The following is a 19683-nucleotide window of genomic DNA, read 5'->3' on the forward strand; positions in this document are numbered from 1 at the left end:
TCAACAGATTTTATTATATACCAACTATGTGCCAGAAACTAGGCTAGACTTTAGGTACTCAACAGTTACCAAGATGCTTAAAGTGAAGAAGAAGAAACAGGCAATCGTTAGGGTAAGTACTCAGAAAGCACAACAGGCAGGGCATCTAGCTAGGCTTTGGGAGTGGGGCCGGGCATGGGGCTGGGAAGGATAAACAGGACTTAGGAAGAGGAATGGGATAAGAGCACTCCAAGAGGAAAGAAACACATGAAGGCATAGGAGAAATGGCTTAGCACCATTAGACACCAAGCGGATAACAAATAGGCAGCTGGCAACAGGGCAGAGGGTCTGAGGAACACTCGGGCTTGGAGGTTTGAGTCATCAGCTCCCCAGTTCCGTCATATTATCCTCCCATTTTCTTTATAGTGCCTACCACTGTCTGATGCTTTCTTATGAATGGTCTGCCTTTGACACTAGAAAGAAAGCTCCATGAAAGCAGGATGTGGCTGTCCTGGCCACTATGATATCCCTGAAGCCTCAATAAGCCTGGTTAACTGAATACATGGTTAGATAAATGAATGAAGCAATGTGAATGGATAAAAGAATGGCTGAAGCACAAAGCTGGAGAAGGGACTTTGTGAAAGAGAAGGTAGAAAGAGAAATAGGTTTTAGATTTTGAATAGTCTTTTTTTTTTTTTTTTTTATCCCCTCACCCGAGGACATTTTTCCATTTTTTTGTTCAGATAGAGCGGGAGGGAGAGAGAGGAACAGAGAGGAACATCGACGTGAAAGGGACACATTGAGTGGCTGCCACCTGCACGACCCAACCAGGGCTGGGGACAAACTACAACCGAGGTACGCGCCCTTAGCAGGAAACCTAACCCAGGTCTCTCCGGACCGCAGGCCAACGCTCTAACTGCTGAGCCAAACCGGCCAGGGCAGATTTTGAATAGTCTTAGTAAGCCCATCAAGTTAAGGAGTTTAAACTTGATCCTGGGGGTGACTGGGCATTACTGAAGGATTATAAGCAGGGTAATGGCACAATCAGACCGACATGTTAGAAAGATCACTCTAGCTATGGTGTATGGAACAGATTGGACAGACAAGAACAGAAGCAAGAGGACCACTTAAGAAACAATTAAGCACATGTGCACATAAAGACAGGCACAGGGATGTTCATGGCATCATTGCTCACAACAGCAAGAGTGGAAACAAATAAATGTCCATCTACTGGTAAATGAACAAACTAAACATCATATATCCGTACCGTGGAATGCAATTCAGCAATAAAAAGCAATGAAGTTCGATATATGCTACAACATGGAAAAATCTAAAAAAAGCAATTCAAGTGAAGGAAACCAGACAAAAAAGGCCTTCCAGCGTCTAATGCCATTTATATGAACTACCCAGAAAAGGCAACTCTAGTTAGACAGAAAGCAGATAAAAGGTTGCCTGAAGCTGGGTGGGACGGGACGAACTGTACATAGGCTCGGAAGAGCTTACTGGGGTGAAGAAAATGTTCTAAAACTGAACTGTGGTGATGGTTGCACAACTTGGTAAATTTATTAGAAAGCGTTGTATACAGAAAACAGATAAATTTTATAATATGTAAATTTTACTACAATAAGTTGTTTTGAAAAAATAAACGATTATGGTAATCCAGGGAAAACACATTCAAAAGATACTTAGGATTCAACACAGCTAACACTCACTGAGTGCTCCTTACCAGGCATTTGCAAAACTAAGCACGTCCATCTTTCAACCCTCAACATACTGTGGGATACTTCTGTTATCTCCACTCCACGATGAGGAAACTGAAGCCCAGCCGGATTAAATAACTTGCCCTGGATTTTACGGTTTACTGATAAGGAAGCCAGGACTCAAACCCAGGAAAGCCTGAGTCTCAAGGTCACACTCATGCCAGCCTTAGTGTCTGACCAGATGTGGGAGGGAAGCAGATGTTATTAAGAAGGATGCCCAGGGTTCCGGGTCAAGTAACTGAGTGATCCCCTACTGAATCCTCAGGACCCCCTTCCAATGTCCTCTTCCCTAACTCACCACTATCTGACTTGTAGCCCAATACGGCACTGCGAGTGTTCTGGTAAAAGTCACTACTGGCCAAATAAATAACCTTTTATGTTTATATTTATATAAATAAATATCTTTTATATTTCTATTTATAAAGCACTTAATTTATGTGGATTCCCTTTAGCATCTAACACCTTTGTTCACCCTCCCCCCACCCCCACCCCCCGGAAATCCTTCCCTTGGCTTTTCTGACATCCCACTGTCCTGACTGTCCGAGGACTCTGGCCACATCTTATCTCTTTTGTAGGCATCCCCTCCACTGCCTTCCCGTACATGCTAGAGGACCCCACATCCTGTTCTTTGCTTTTATTTTCTTCTCACTCTAGTGCTCTTATTGGTACTCTCATCCATTTATGTTTCACTGTTACTGACAAATCATTAATCCATTATCTCCAGCAAAGACCTGTATCCCAAAAGCCAAATCTATACAGTGGAACCTTGTGGCTCAAAGTTAATTCATTTCAGAAGACTGTTCGAGAAGCGATTTATTCAAAAACTGAATCGCTTTTTCCTGTTAGAAATAATGTAAATTGAATTAATTCATTCCAGACCCCCAAATGATTCCCCGTTTTAACCTTTCTTGTATATAGTACACTATTTAATCTATAAACAAGCACTTATTTTCATAAATTTATCAAACCACTCCTACTAGCCTTAAAGGAAGCACTTTCAGCACTGGCTTCAGGGGTGTCTTTCAGGTCAGCCTGCAGCCCCTTCGCCTGTTCACATATCTCTGCCTCTGCTGGCACCAGCTAACTGCTTTTCCTTTATCCAAATCAACAATCTTTCTACCTCTTCAAGTGCCTGTGATCATGGATTCTTTCACAACCTTAGCAACAGCAGCACTCTTGATGGCCTCTTAAGTTTTCAAATTGTGCTAATTGTCCATTTTGCCAGCAACACACACACACACACACACAAATATTCACAGCATAATTTCCTGAGATTTAACTAGCAGGTTTAGCGGTAAACTGACTCCCATGCTGTCCTTTGTGGCCTGAGAGGTCCTTTTGGTCATGCTGATGGATCAGCATAAAAGGGTTGTCAGGTCAAGAACTGAGGTTCTGTTCAAAGACCAAGACACCCCACCCACAACAACTTGGTCAAGAACCAAATTGTTTGAGATGGGAGACAGTCGAGAATTTAAGTTTGACTGTACATTGAATTGCCTAATGGACACCTCCTCTTCATACCACAAGCATCTCCAACTGAACATGTCCCCAACTGAATTCCTGTTTGCCAAAAATCTCCTCTTACTATCCTTATTTCATTAATGAGATCACCTCCATCCAATTTCCTAAGTCAAAGCATAGGATAGTCCTCCACTCTTCTCTCCCCCTCGTTCTCTTAGCCATGACTTCCTCAGCCCCTAAATATTTAATGAATCCATCATCTCTTCTCCCATCCTGGTTTGCTTCCCTAATTCATGGCACCATCGATAATCCTCTAAAATGCAAGCCTGATTATGTAACTGCCTGCTTCAAATCCTACAATGGTTACCTTCTGTCGACAGGCAAGTCCAAACTCTGCACAACATTCAAGACTTCCCCACCACCTAGTATGTCCTAACTCTCCAAGCTCAACTTCCACAGCTTTTCCCTTAATACTTCATGCCCTGTTCTCCATCCCCACCTGCTTCTTGTTTATTGCCATTTACACCTATCTACATTGTCTTTTCCCCTGACTCCCTGGGAGGGAATCACTTTTCAAAATCCAGTTCAAATATCCTAATGCCTTCTCTCACCCAAGTTCCCCATTCCAGTCGACTCTGCCTAACCAAAGCTACCTCCCCTGTGCTCTCTGTACCTTGCACAAGCCTCCAGCATGACACTCCAGTGGAAGAACAAGTATTTGCCTTTCTGCCTGTCCACAAAATTCTGATTTCCTACATATACTGAGTCATTCTTTCAGAAAATGTTTACTAGGCCAAGTGCTAATTTAGGCCCTTGGGATACATTAGTGAACAAAATAGTCTGTACCCAAACAGTTACTTACATCTCAGGAACCCAACCAGAATGGTGGTCAGACAGTAAAAGGAAAGACCACTGCTCAAAAGTTGTGATCTTTGAAGGGAAACCCCATGATTCCCTCCTGGGAAGAGAAGCAGAGGTTAGAAAGGAGAGGGCCAGGGGACTTTCTATTTGAAGATGCCAGGGCCAGGTACATCTTTCCTCACAAGTGAGAGTCACTGAGATTATTGCTGAAACTCATTTGCAAAGCTGAGATACATCTTAGGAGCAAACCTTTAAGGATGATTCCAAGCCTCTCAATTTCCAGATGAGAAAAAAAAGGTCCTGAGTAATATCCAGTTACTGATAACATCAGGCCCACGAGTAGTAACTCCCAACCTCTAGTCCTGTCCTTCTCTACTATTTAACAATACACTCTTTCAACCCTACATAATAAAATAAATATCACCACTTCCTCTTAGGGAGATAAAATGAACCTTATTAAGTTTTAGAATCTTAAAGCTATTTTAATTGCTATATAATATACATTTAATGTATTAATATAGTATGCTAGAAAATGTATATTTGCATTATCCTATATTATCACGTATACTATTATATACAACATATACTATATATTATATATCTAATATAAGTTGTGTTGAAAGCTTATACAAAACAAATATGACAAATATTTTATATTTGAATTTATATTTATATATTTCAAACCAAAGTCATAAGAACTACAACTACACTATAGATGTATATATATTTTAACCTAACCAGAAGTGAGTGTGCTTGCTAAAAATCAATTACTAGCTATAAACCCTCACGTGTATCGGAGCTAGGCCACCATAGTTCTAAATACCACTTCATCTACTTCTCACCAAAATTCATGCCTTGCCATTGTCTATTGCTATTGTCAAAATTAATGCTACAAAAAATCCCTCCAATCCCTAAAGCAGCCTCAAAAGTATCATGGCACTGGTTGCCTACTAGCTAAAACCAGCCTGGGGAGGCACCTCAGAGGGCCTCACTTTCCTCAACTGGAAACTGGGAACAATGCATATGTTGCAGTTACAAGAATTTACAGGTGCATCACAACTATAATGCGCTACACAAATATCTGGTAGAGTTATTACCAATATAGCTCAGTCATTGGGACTTCAACAGATCCTTCATCTTGGTTCCCTCTCATCAGCTCAGCCAGAGTGTGTCCTGAACTCCTTCTCTCTGTGGTACATGAAGAAAAGGTCTCTAGCTATGGCCAGAAGCAGCTGCGTAAGACCTGGTACAGCATAGGAGGTGTTCACTTATCCCTATCTATGCTCTCAGGGTAGTAAAAATGCAATGTCTCTTTCAACCTAATCACTGTTTCCAACTTTTTCTTTCTGTGGCTTATCTGATGCCTCAAAACTTGCTACTTAAATGTCAAATTCAAAAATCCCTTACGATGAACACCTGGGGGAGTTTTTCATTCAACTGAGAACCAAAGGCTCTTCAAGTAACCACGACTAATAGCTTCCAGGCAAAAAGCAAGAGGATAACTGAACCATTCCTGGGCTTGCAACTATACCCAGGAAAATAAGGCTTGAGAGTAGAGTTTAACGTGGGTCCTCCCACACTCATACAAACCCAATAGAGGGAGCCACACCTGCAGAATACCAACATCCACAGGGAAATTTGGCAGGCTCCGAAACCCACTTAGATAGCCAAAATGCTGAAACAAAGAAACAAAACCCAAATAAAACAACAAGAGACCTCTACCAAAGATGAGATAAATGAAATGCGGTTAAGCAAGTTGTAAGAGCTAGAATTCAGAGCCATGATCTTAAAGAAGCTCAACAACATGAGTAAGGACATCAACACCATGAGCAAAGACATAGAAACACTGAAAATCAACCAACTGGATATGAAAAACCACCAAGAAGAAATGAAGAATGACACAGCAGAAATAAAGAACACATTGGAAGGACTAAACAGCAGAGTAGAGGAAGCTGAGGACAGGATCAGTGATTTGGAAGACACTGTAGAAAAAAATCAACCAATCAGAAAACCAAAAGGAAAAAAAAACAATTAAAAAACAGGAAGACAGCTTAAGAGAACTGTGGGACAACTGAAAACGTAGTAATATTCGCATCATAGGAGTCCCCAAAGAAGAAGAAAATGGACAAGGGTTAGAGAATATATTTGAAGAAATAGTGACAGAAAACTTCCCTAATTTGGTGAAGGAAGAAAGCATTCAAGTTCAAGAAGCACAGAGAGCCCCAAGTAAGAGGAACCCAAAACAGACACCAAAACACATAGTTATTAAAAAGCCAAAAATTAAAAACAAAGAGAGAATCCTAAAGGCAGCAAGAGATAAGAAACAGGTTACTTACAGAGAAACCCCCATAAGGCTATCAGCTGACTTCTCAACAGAAACACTATAGGCCAGAAGGGAATGGCATGAAAATCAAGGATCTGAATCCAAAACTACTCTATTCAGCAAGGCTATCATTCAAAATAGAACGTCAAATAAAGAGCTTCCCAGACAAAAAACGCACCAAATCAGCACTGCAAGAAATGTTAAAAGGACTGCTGTAATTAGTAAAAGAAATAGAAAGAATAATATAACCATACTAAACAAAAATGGCAATAAATAAGTACATATCAATAATCACCGTAAATGTAAATGGATTGAATGCTCCGATAAAAAGACACAGAGTAGCTGATTGCATAAGAAAGCATGATTCATATATATGTTCTTTACAAGAGACCCACCTCACAACAAAAGACTTACATAGGTTGAAAGTGAAGGGATGGAAAAAAATCTTCCAAGCAAATGAAAAGGAAAAAAAAGCTGGGGTAGCAATACTCATATCTGATAACATAAATTTCAAAATAAAGGCCATAACTAGAGACAAAGAAGGTCACTACATAATATTGAAAGGATCTACCCAACAGGAAGATATAACCTTGGTAAACATATATGCACCCAATAGAGGAGCACCAAAACATATTAAAAATCTTCTGGAGGACTTCAAAGGAGAAATCGACAACAATACAATCATAGCAAGGGACTTCAACACCCCACTGACATCACTGGATAGTTCCTTTACATAAAAAATTAGCAAGGAACTAGAGACTCGAAATGAAGCACTAGATCAAATGAATTTAATAGATAACTACAGAGAATTACACCCCAAAACTACAGAATTCACATTCTTCTCAAGTGCACACGGGACATTCTCAAAGATACGCCACATGTTAGGACACAAACTAAGTCTCTACAAGTTTAAAAAAACTGAAATCATATCAAGCATCTTCTCAGATAACAATGGCATGAAACTAGAAATCAATTGCAACAAGAACATGCAAAGACATTTGACACATGGAGGCTAAATAACATGTTATTAAACAATGAATGGGCCCTGGCCAGTTTGGCTCAGCAGTTAGAGCGTCGGCCTGCAGTCCGGAGAGACCCGGGTTCGGTTTCCGCTAAGGGCACGTACTTCGGTTGCAGTTTGTCCCCGGCCCTGGTTGGTCGTGCGGGTGGCAGCCACTCGATGTGTCCCTTCACGTCGATGTTTCTCTCTCTCTCCCTTCCTCTCTCTCCCTCCCACTCTATCTGTACAAAAAATGGAAAAATATCCTCGGGTGAGGATTTAAAAAAAAACAAAAAACAATGAATGGGTTACTGAGGAGATCAAGGAAGAAATTAAAAACTTCTTGGAAACCAATGAAAATGAACACATGTCACAAAATCTATGGCAGCGAAAGCAGTTCTGAGAGGGAAGTTCATATACTAAAAGCCCACCTCAAGAAACAAGAAAAATTTCTAATTGACTACCTACCCTCACAACTTAAAGAACTAGAAAGCAAACAGAAAGAAAACCCCAGAACAAGTAGAAGGAAGGAAATAGTAAGGATCAGAACAGAAATAAATGACATGGAGACCAAAAAAAAAAAAAACAATTCAAAGGATCAATGAAACAAAGAGTTGGCTTTTCAAAAAGATAAACAAGATTGATGGATGGACCCTTAGCTCACCAAGAAACAAAGAGAGAGAACCCAAATATACAAAATCCCTAATGAAAGAGGAGAAGTAACAACTGACACCACAGAAATACAAAAGATCGTTAACAACTACTATGAACAATTATATGGCAACAAATTCGACAATCTAAGCGAAATGAACCAATTTCTAGAAACATATAGTCTTCCAAAACTGGACCAGGAAGAGATAGATAACTTGAATAGACCAATAACAACTAAGGAAATTGAAGAGGTCTTGATTACCTCTTCAGCAAACAAAAGCCCAGACCCGATGGCTTCCCAGGGGGGTTTTGCCGAACATTCAAAGAAAAACTAATACCCATTCTCCTCAAACTATTTCCAAAAATTCAAGAAGGAGGACTTCCAAACTCGTTTTATGAAGCCAGCATAATTCTATTTCCAAAACCAGAAAAAGACACTACACAGAACGAAAACTACAGACCAATATCCCTGATGAACACGCATGCCAAAATCCTTAACAAAATACTAGCAAATCAGATCCAGCAATACATCAAAAAAATTATTCATCATGACCAAGTGGGATTCATCCCAGGGATGCAAGGCTGGTACAATATTCACAAATCAATAAATGTGACACACCACATAAACAAAATGAAGGATAAAAACCACATGATTATATCAATAGATGCGAAAAAAGCATTCGAGAAAATCCAGCACCCATTTCTGATAAAAACACTCAGCAATGTGGGAATAGAGGGATCGTACCTTGACATAATAAAGGCCATATATGAAAGACCTACAGCCAACATCATACTCAATGGGCAAAAACTAAAAGCATTTCCCTTAAGAACAAGAATAAGACAGGGATGCTCACTTTTGTCACTCTTATTTAACATAGTACTGGAAGTCTTAGCCACGGCAATCAGACATGAAGAAAAAATAAAAGGAACCCAAACTGGAAAGGAGGAAGTGAAACTGTCATTATTCACAGATGACATGATATTATACATAGAAAACCCTAAAGACTCCATCAAAAATCTACTAAACTTAATAAATGAATTTGGCAAAGTAGCAGGATACAAAATTAATGTCAAGAAATCGATGGCACCCTGGCCAGTTTGGCTCAGCAGTTAGAGTGTCGGCCTGCGGTCCAGAGAGACCCGGGTTCAGTTCCCGCTAAAGGCACATGCCTCAATTGCAGTTTGTCCCCAGCCCTGGTTGGTCGTGCGGGTGGCAGCCAATCAATGTGTCCCTTTCATGTCAATGTTTCTCTCTCTCTCTCCCCCCCACACTCTGTCTGAACAAAAAATGGAAAAATGTCCTCAGGTAAGGATTAAAAAAAAAAAAAGAAATTGATGGCATTCTTACACTCCAATGATGAAGTCACAGAAAGAGAAAATGAAAAAACAATTCCATTTACCATCGCGGCAAAAACATTAAGATATCTAGGAATAAACTTAACCAAAGAAGTAAAGGACCTCATTGCAGAAAACTGCAGGACATTGAAAAAGAAATAGAGGAAGATATAAAAAAGTGGAAGCACATACCTTGTTCATGAATTGGAAGAATTAACATCATTAAAATGTCCATACTACCCAAAGTAATCTATAGATTCAATGCAATTCCCATCAAAATACCAACGACATATTTCACAGAACTAGAACAAATACTTCAAAAGTTCCTATGGAACCAAAAAAGACCCCAAATAGCCACAGCAATCTTGAAAAAGAAGGACAAAGTGGTGGGATCACAATACCGTATATTAAGTTATACTACAAAGCTACTGTAATCAAAGCAGCCTGGTACTGGCACAAGAACAGGCATATAGACCAGTGGAACAGAACAGAGAACCCAGAAATGGACCCAAGACATTATGCTAAATTAATATTTAACAAACATGGCAAGAGTATACAATGGAGTAAAGACAGCCTCTTTAATAAATGGTGTTGGGAAAACTGGACAGCTACATGCAAAAAAATGAAATTAGACCATCAACTTACACCATACACAAGTATAAACTCAAAATGGATAAAAGACTTAAATGTGACCCGTGAATCCATAAAAATCCTGGAAGAAAATGTAGGCAACAACATTTCAGACATCATACGCAGCAGAATTTTCACTGATGCATCACCTAAGGCAACAGAAACAATGGAAAAAATGAACACATGGGACTACATCAAACTAAAAAGCTTCTGCACAGCAAAAAAAAAAAAAAACAACCATCAAAATGGAAAGAGAACCCACTGTATGGGAGCACATAATTGCCAATGATACATCAGATAAGGGGTTAATTTCCAAAATATATGAAGTGCTCATACAACTCAACAAAAGGAAGACAAAGAACCCAATTAAAAATGGGTAGAGGACCTAAATAGACACCTCTCCAAACAGGACATACAAAGAGACATATAGAGAAATGTTCAACATCACTAATCATCAGAGAGATGCAAATTAAAACAACTATGAGGTATCACCTCACACCTGTCAGAATGGCCGCCATCAACAAATCATCAAACAACAAGTGTTGGCGAGGGTGTGGAGAAAAGGGGACTCTAGTACACTGCTGGTGGTAATGCAGACTGGTGCAGCCACTGTGGAAAAACACTATGGTGTTACCTCAAAAAGTTAAAAATGGAACTGCCATTTGACCCAGTGATCCCACTTCTAGGGATATATCCTAAGAAGCATGAAACACCAATCAGAAAGAATATATGTACCCCCATGTTCATAGCAGCACTATTTATAATAGCTAAGATCTGGAAACAGCCCAAGTGTCCATCAGTAGACAAACGGATAAAAAGTTGTGGTACATTCAGCCAGTGTGGCTCGGTGGTTGAGCATCGACCCATGCATCAAGAGGTTGCCAGTTCAATTCCCGGCCAGGACACATGCCCAGATTGTGGGCCCAACCGCCAGTGGGGGGCATGCAGGAGGCAGCCAACCGATGTTCTCTCTCATTGATGTTTTTCTTTCTCCCTTTCACTTCCTCTCTCTCTCTAAAATCAATAAAGGAAAAAAAAAATTTTTTTTAAGTTGTGGTACTTGTACACAATGGAATACTACGTAGCTGTAAGAAAGAAAGATCTCTTATCCTTTGAGACAACATGTAGGGAACTGGAGAGTATTATCCTAAGTGAAACAAGCCAAGCAGAGAAAGACAAATATCACATGATCTCACTTATTTGTGAAATATAATGAACACAACAGTCTGAGGAACAGGGCAGACCCAGAGACGTGGAAGTAGGGTACAGACTGACAACCCTCAGAAGGGGGGGAAAAGGGGAGATAAACCACAGAACTTATATGCATAACCGATGGACATGGACAACAAAGCTGGGGAAGGGGTGGGGGGATTGGGAGGAGGGTGTCAATGGGGAAAAAAAGGAGAAACATCTTTAACAAAAATAATTTTTTAAAAAAGTCAAATTCACATTTCCCAATATGATCTTTGGTTATATTTTTATAAGTAAGTTTATAAGCATGTATTCCAAAGGAGTACATTTCATTTTTTGAGTTGATAAACATACTGCAGAGTTGCCTTATTGAGAGTCAACCTCCTCTTTTGTTCTGAACATCATTCCTAAGTGCATTCTCAGGCCCTTCCACGGGTCACCAATGGCAGCCTACCAATGATTTACTCGCTCCCCAGTCCACTTGCAGCCACAGTGATACAAGGCAAGAGCCATGTTATCCTTGTATCTCAGGTTAATACCCGCTGAGCTGACCTTCCAGACCTGCACACTCACCTGCTCTCTGTGAACTGTGACACTCACTTGTGAAGCAGTGACAAGATTTAGAGATGCTGGCCAGGGTTATACACACAACATGTAGCTATGGAACAACTCTTTTTTGTGACATGATGCAAACTGACCCAAAAAGAGAGTCTAAAGTACAACATAAGCTTCTGCAAGAGTCAGATCAGCAGCTCCTGTGTTAAGAAGCAACTTCTTTAGGAAACACCTTTCCTTACACAGGGTCCTCCTCATAACAAGGTTTTTTTTCCTAGTTAAAGGTCTACAGATACTGTACCTGGTAACCAGACATCCCTGGAATCTCCATAAAGGCAAATACCAAGTGCAATTACAGAAACTATTTGTAGCAAAGAATAATAAAATAATCCACATACACCCACACACATTAATGCTAGAATTATACCCTGAGGTTCAGAGATTCCAGAGTCTATGAATTAATTCCTCAATTGTATGCAAGACTGTCTGCTCATCGCATTGTTCTGGGCCGAGTCCACAGCTTGCAGATTTACAGCAGTCTATGAACTAACAGAAGTTAAGAACCACCGTTCTAACATGAGGGAGAACCAAGAGAAGCGGGCGTGCCAGACAGAATTCAGTCCACTGCTTTGATTATCCACCCTGTTCTCTGCTGCTCTTAAAAAGAAATTTAAGTAAATGGGGCCAGACAGTTTGGGAGTTGTACTACTCACCACACCATGTGCTCCAGAGAAGAGGGAAAGATGTGTGTCATCTTCTGTCGTCTCCCCACTCGTCTCTGCCCGCCCACCACAGCAGTCTTTTCTAAAACTGGCACAAATACACCACGCACCAACCCAGAATCCAGTATTTTCTCCAAAACAGGAGACTGGGTGAGATGGACAAAAGTAAAGTATTTCCACTTCCAAGGAACAGAGTAAAAGGAGAACGAGAACCCCCATTAAGTTGTCATTCTCTAAGAGGTAGGTAGAACCACAGGAGACAGAAACAGTTCAGACCCTCACCTCAAGAGTTTCTCTCATCTTCTTCCAGATGTGTCTGATCGAACTGACTAAAAGACTCAGACTCACCCAGCTGGTGTGGCTCAGTGGTTGAGAGTAGACCCATGCACCAAAAGGTCACTGGTTCGATTCCCGGTCAGGGCACATGCCCAGGTTGTGGGCCAAATCCCCAGTGAGGGGCATGCAGGGGACGGCCAATCAATGTTCTCTCATCAATGTTTCTATCTGTCTCTCCCTCTCCCTTCCTTTCTCTCTAAAAATCAATAAAGAAAAAATGTTTCTCTCTACCCCCCCCCCCCCAGCATCCTCCCTCCCTCCCACTCTGTCTGAAGATAAATGGAAAAATATCCTAGGCTGAGGATTAGATAAATAAATAAAAGAGACTCAGACCCATTATTCTCTCTGGGTCTTCCTTGCATGTAACATAGGTCATTTTCTGTAAGAGTACTGGTCTTCTTTACAACTACCATTTTAAGACATTGGCTCCAAAAATTGACATTATTATTTGAAAAAAAATTACTCCCAAATACTTACGGGCATGGGAGGAGGGGGGTATGTATACCCATGTAATTTTTAGCTTATGTTCTTAGTTTGTAAGTTGTATTTCTTTGTATTTGGTATTAGTGGAAAACGTGAACTTCTACTGCCTATAGAAAATCCAGAAAGCTTAACATGGTACTATGCCCAAGAGATTCCTGGAAAGGCACCAACCACCCACCGGTTAGCTGATTACCAGGACAACATTCCTTAATACTCCCAATGACTGACTGCAGTTGTGCCTCCATTAATGCACTCTCTCCAGGAGCCTCAACAACAGCCCACATTAAATAAGCTCCATTCAGAGGCTCTCGACTGCCAGTGCTTCCCAAAGCACTAGCTGTGTTCCATGTAACCGCGCACCACAACTGGCGCCTGTGAAAGTCAGCTTGCAGCTTCCAGGCCGCGGCACAGATTAGCTTATGCCTGGAAAGCATGATAAATATTAGTTTGAAAATGATACTCATTGAAGTTGACATTTGCTCTGGAAGAGTTCACCCACAGCTTTGATGTTTCAGATAAACGTGTGAAAGACTGAGTGGAAGGCATACTTGCCAAGCAGGCCCAGCAGGTGCTCGCAGAAATCCTATTAAGCACATGCAATGTGAATAATAAAAATACTTGGTCTTCCTACCACAAGCAGTTTATTTTAGACTTGGAGAGGAGGGCAAGGCAAGGGGGTGGCCTTTCATTCAACCCATAAGTTATTTCAGATTCAAAGTTGGAATCAGGTGTAGGGATACGGGTTATTTATGGAAGTAGGGGGAAAGTTACTAATTGCTAAGCATGAAGGGGAAAAAAAACAAGACCCTACAAATACCATGAGAATAACACCTGGGAGGTGAGAAGAAACTTTAAGCTTAAAATTTTAAGAAGGGCAGAAAAATCTGGAAAACATGATCTATTAATAAATGCAAAATGCAGCCTAGCCCTGGCCAGTGTGTCTCAGTTGGTTGAGCACTGTCATATGCAACGAAAGGTCACTGGTTAAATTCCCACTCAGGGCACATGCCCAATTTGTGGGGTTGGTCCCCGGCCAGGCTGCATATGGGAGGCAACTGACTGATGTCTCTCTCTCACATCCATGTTTCTCTTTCTCTCCCCCCCTCTAAAAGAAAAAAACAATAACATTTCAAAAATAAATACAAGCAGCCTAGTTACCTAAAGGATCATGTTGCATACTAAATGTTAGTCTTTGTATATTAAGATAAATGAAGATGAAATTACTATCCTTATCATTGGAACACAGAATTGACTTTTCCAGCAGTGACTGAGTCTGTGGAATTGTTGGGTACACTCTCATTTCTTGTAAGTGATGACATAAATGTTAGAGAATTGGGCAAATTTGGAAAGTCTTCTTCAGTTAAGTTGAATTAACCTATCTGCAATTCAACACTGAAGCTTGGGCCTCATCAGCACCGTGTTTCAATCACCTGAGCTAAAAACGGGGGCACACAAATGGTACTGACACATCTCCGAGGGAAAGGAGGTGACTGTCTCAAGCTAAGTAAAACACGAAGATTAGCTGAAAACATCTAGAAACGCCTGGCCAAAAATCTCACAGGCAATCAGTTGCAGAGCTCGGGGCTCCCATTTCCCAGTCTACACCTCTTCAGGTATGCCTATGGGAACACAATGTATTCTTATTTTTATCTATTAAGTTCATATAAGTTTACTTATCCATTCCCTTGAACAGCCCTCATAACAGCTCTACTCATATAAGTACTAAACACTCTCAAAGTACTAGGCACTGTGCTAGATGCTTACATACATTATGTCAAATTCTCCCAAGCAGGGATAGAGACCTAAGTACCACAATTAGGCTGCATTATCCAGATATACTGAACAGGGAAACACATCAAAAGTGGCTTGTCCAGGGCCACACAGCGAAGTGAAAGGCAGAGCCAGGACCAAACCCAGGCCGGCCTGGTTCTGAAGCACATGCTCTTCCCACTAGACCACACAGCATTGCCAAAGAATCTCAGAATATTCGATGCAGAAGGAACCCTACAGAACAGCTGCCTTTTATTAAAAATCTACAATGTGCCATGTGTCTGAAATACGTCGTTACCTCTTCTTCTTACCACAATTGAGAAGTGCTGGTTCAGGATAAGGAAATATGATCAGACAAGTGACTTGTCCAAGGTCGCAGGCTGGTAAACACCTAATTTGAGACTTAAACTGAGGTATATTTAACTCCAAGTTGGTGCTCTCTTGACCAAGACCTCAAAAAAACCACAATGATCCCTGGGTACTCAACAATTCAATAGCCTGCCAATTCTAGAGGAAACTGAAATGAGCTGATTAGGGCTACAAGAAACTTATGGTGCCACAGGGCTCACAGAACTTCAGAACTTGAAAAGATAAGAGATCTTAGTGATCATTTTGCAGATGAGAAAACTGAAGCTCAGAGAGACTGAAAATCACCCTTGAAAAAAAGGATTTGAAGCAACAGGGAGAACATTACAAGGGCATTCCAGGTGAAGGGCATATACTGAAGAAAAGAAAAACACAGAGGTCAAAATGAGCATGGCGTGTCTTGAACACATACTCTGTAAGAAAGAAAGAAAAATAAAGACTACCTCCATTAAGTTGAGTGTCCAAAGGACACAGCTTCTTTTGTTTAAAAAAAAAATTTTTTTTTATAAAAGAGGTTTTTTGATCCAATCTTCCCATTTTAATCTAATATCTATCCCTACTTTCACACTTGTCCTACTTATCTTTATCTAATATTTGATATGAATCTGCGCTGTGGCCAAATTCTCTTTTGATTTTTGTTTGTTGTCATATGAGAACATGGATTTACACACTTTTCTACCCAATGGCTTCTCACCCAAAACCTATTTTGTTTTTCCTTGCTTTTATTTCTTTTTAACCCTCTGGTTTGGAACACTCAAAGCCTAAAGGCAAAACTATCTCTCCATAAAACTCATGGTTTGCAGTAATTTTTATTTTACTCCAAAGAGTACCAACTAAACCACAACGGCACAAAGAATGCAGCCTCCGACATCTGATTTTAAAATGTGGTAATACCAGTAATTGATGTAATATAAAGAAATGCTGGTCACGGACCAAAAATTGAGCTCAACAGTCTGAGTTTCTGTAAAGAAAACTTTAATAAATTCTTCTCAAGGTAACAGTTTCAGAGTAAAAAGTTTTTAAACACTTTAAATTATTTATGAAGGTTTATTTCCTATTAACAAATGCTAAAAATAATATGCACATATAGTTTACTTATGCTGGTTGTGTAATAACAGAAAAGAAAGATAAAAACTAAAGTCAAAGTACTTTATTTACTAGATTCAGGCCATTACTTCTCAAAAAAAAAGTGAGCCTTCAAATTCAGGTGCAGTGGTGAGTGTGTTAATGAAGTCAGTGCTGGGATACCGACACCCTACAGAAAAATCAAGTTTTCAGTTTATGTATCAAGCACATGGCAGGGGCATTGAAAAATTCTCTGCAATGTCTTGGTTGGAATTGACTGCATTACTTCTAGTGCTCTTAAAAACTGCAATCCTATCTCAAGCCCTAGCAGGCTAGCAGGCACCAGTCCTGAAGTAACTGGGCCTAGTCCAGAACTTAGGCGGACAGGCCACAGAGGAGGTGGCTGGGGGACAGATCTCAAGTAAAATCGAGGGGAGAGAAGCCAGAAGTCACCTGAGACCAGAAAAGTCTATGGCGTGCGTGTGTGTGTTGGGGGAAGCGGTGGTATGAGATAAAGAATACTAAATGACAGAGAACAGATAAAGGGTTCCTTAAAACGCCAGTTCGCCCCAAAAGGGGTGATGTGGGCAGTGCAAAAGCAGGTTTTGGATCCTGAAGTCAGAAGGAGTAAGACAAGCCCCACTTCACAGATGGGTGCAGTGAAGCAGGGATTTCAAGTAAAGTACTGTACAACTACTGAGCAACGCCGTCAACACTACAGTGTGAGCCCCTGGAGGGTCTGAAACAACCTGGCATCCCCCACCCGCCCAGCAGTGCTCAGCCTTGGCACAAAACCAGGAAACAGCTCTGAATGAATGTCCCAAGTCTTGAAACTTCAACCTTCTTTGCAGAAAACTCGGCTTCGGTCTGGACAACACTGGGGGCCGGGACGGGGAAACCAGGCGAGCGGGTCCGGGGAAGGTCCGAGGTTTGGGGTTCAAGTCCAAGTACTGACTCTCCACCCGCCCACTGTCACTCACCCGGATGCCCTTCACCACGGTAATGTTCTCATTCTCGTCCGCCTCGAAGGTGACCCGGCGGGTGCTGGAGGTCCCGCCCATGGCTTCTTCTGTCCCCGCAAAGTCCTAGCGTGGACCCACGAGCACTACAGGGCCCACGCGCACACACGCGCGTGGACGAGGCCGAACGCTTGCCTCGCACAGCGGGAGCAAGGCCACGACCCCAAGAAGCAAGGAGAAGGCGCCGGTTCTCAGCTCCCACCTCCTCCGGTCACGCTCCACAACAAAATGCCTCCGGTTGGTGGGAGATACGAACGGCCCGCCTCCACTCAGCAGGGGCACGCGAATTGGTTGGCCCGGACCCGGATGCTATGGCAACAGGTGGTGTTTGACACGGTTTCCGGAGCCCCTGGGTGTGGTGGGAATTGTAGTCCCGACCTGGCGCCAAGGGTGCTGGGACATACTCGCCTTAAGGAGGAGAGCGCAAGGGCAGCATGGCATTCTGGGAGTTGTGGTCTTCACTGCCCCAAGGCTTCTAACGGGGCAACGTCCCAGGAAATTCATTCATCTAACAAAACGTGCTTTGAAGAGAGTATTCTAGAAATTTAGTCTAGTGAATTGAAAAACACAATCTCTTTCCGAAAGAAACGCACGCTCCGATTGGAGCCATTTCTAGATTACCATAAACAAATACCTGAGGCAAAATTTAGCATTTATTTTCGTCGTAAACACCTCCCCCCCCCCAAAAAAAACGGTATATTTAGCCAATGACTTTATCTCATGAACTATGTACTGTTTGATTTCTTTTTGTAAAGTAAAATCTAAAATATTATGGTTTTCAAATCTGCATATAAGAAAACAGTGAATAAATTATTTGCACCAAGCATGCAGGTTACGCTTTTATGTCTCCTTCCACTTCAGTTACATAAACTAGTTAGAACATGATACTGATGAGGCAGAGAAAAATTAAGTCATTGTCAAAGAGGGCATGACTTAGAGGACGAATTAGAACTACATCAGACAAAGTTGAGAAGATCCATTTGGGAAAGTTTCTGTTTCACTTCTTCAAGAACAGTAAATAATTCTTAAGTTATCTACATGCACATTTTTTCAAAAAACATATTTGCTAACTCTTCTGTGACATGTAAGTTTACCTATATGACCTTAGTCTTACAGAAGTATATGTATTCTCTTTAGAAATTAGGTTAACGATGTTCCTGTCAAGGTAAGAAATATCCACACCTGTAAGAATTTTTATGCGTTTGTTCGAAACAAGCTGATGACAATTTTCAGGAAGCATAATCTCAACAAATTGAGAAAATGCTCTGAAGAATGACAGCTTTGCAGTTTATTTTATACGTTACAATTAAAGGAGGAAGTGTACGGAGGGTTATATGAAATTCATTAGTGGTAGATTAGGGAGGCGGGAGAAAGCAAAGCAGAGAAATCTCTGAGATTGGATAAAGAATAAAATGAAGAAATAAATATCTCTTTTTGTTGGTACATATAGGAGTCAACAATTAACATTTACAGCACACAGAGCTGGTATGCGGGGAACAAGATAACACTGAGCGGTTCAATGTTCTCCTGCTCTGATGGGAGATTGTGCCCTGATGGGTCTGGGAAAAAAGGGGATTACTCTGACATTCCAAAGGTATGTTACTCTAGACGTAAAAAGACAATAGGCAGTTTCAGTTAAATTAAAAATTGACCTTTGTCAAGGAGGATACTGGCCTAGGACATGACTATTCGCCATGAGGATTTTAGTTAGGAAGTTTTAATTTCAGACCATCCTTTATTGTTACTTTAGGTCTCGAGTTTGTAAGGCCTGCCATACACACCTCTATTGAGCTTGCCAGGTTTATTAAGTAGCTCCCTTTTTGTCCACACTACTATCTTCAGTACCTTTCAACATTAAAAGCAGCCAGGCACAACATAGCATGGCATCCTCTTATTCCAAAGTTATCCACAAAAAAAACCAGTAATATTTTTGAGCTCCAATTATGTGCTGATTTATTATTCTAGGTGTCTTTAGGGCAGAGACTATGTCTTTTTCATCACTGTATTCCTAGTCAATAGCAGAGTATTAAATTTATTGCATGTCATCATTTTGTTCTTTTCAACATATATATATGCAAATTGTACTATGTTACTTTGCAGTTCTGAGACTACACATTATTTTGTACAGGTTCTCAAGTTGTACAGTATGTTTTAACCTTCCTTCTACAGGGAAGTT

At 40.9% G+C, this 19683-nt stretch overlaps 1 protein-coding gene across 2 annotated transcripts in view; it reads right to left on the reverse strand.

The window, feature by feature from the left end:
• The window catches only part of CHCHD3 (coiled-coil-helix-coiled-coil-helix domain containing 3), a 306949-nt gene extending 289251 nt beyond the window's left edge, over nucleotides 1–17698 (reverse strand). For both annotated transcript variants that reach the window (XM_036246997.1, XM_036246996.1), the window contains exon 1: nucleotides 17469–17698. In XM_036246997.1, coding sequence (XP_036102890.1) covers nucleotides 17469–17549 — 81 coding nt within the window. In that variant the 5' untranslated portion in view covers nucleotides 17550–17698. The remainder of the gene's footprint in view (nucleotides 1–17468) is intronic.
• Nucleotides 17699–19683: the final 1985 nt, after the last annotated feature.

This window comes from Molossus molossus, unplaced genomic scaffold (assembly GCF_014108415.1).
Source record: "Molossus molossus isolate mMolMol1 unplaced genomic scaffold, mMolMol1.p scaffold_m16_p_7, whole genome shotgun sequence".
NCBI classification, from domain to species: Eukaryota; Metazoa; Chordata; class Mammalia; order Chiroptera; family Molossidae; genus Molossus; species Molossus molossus.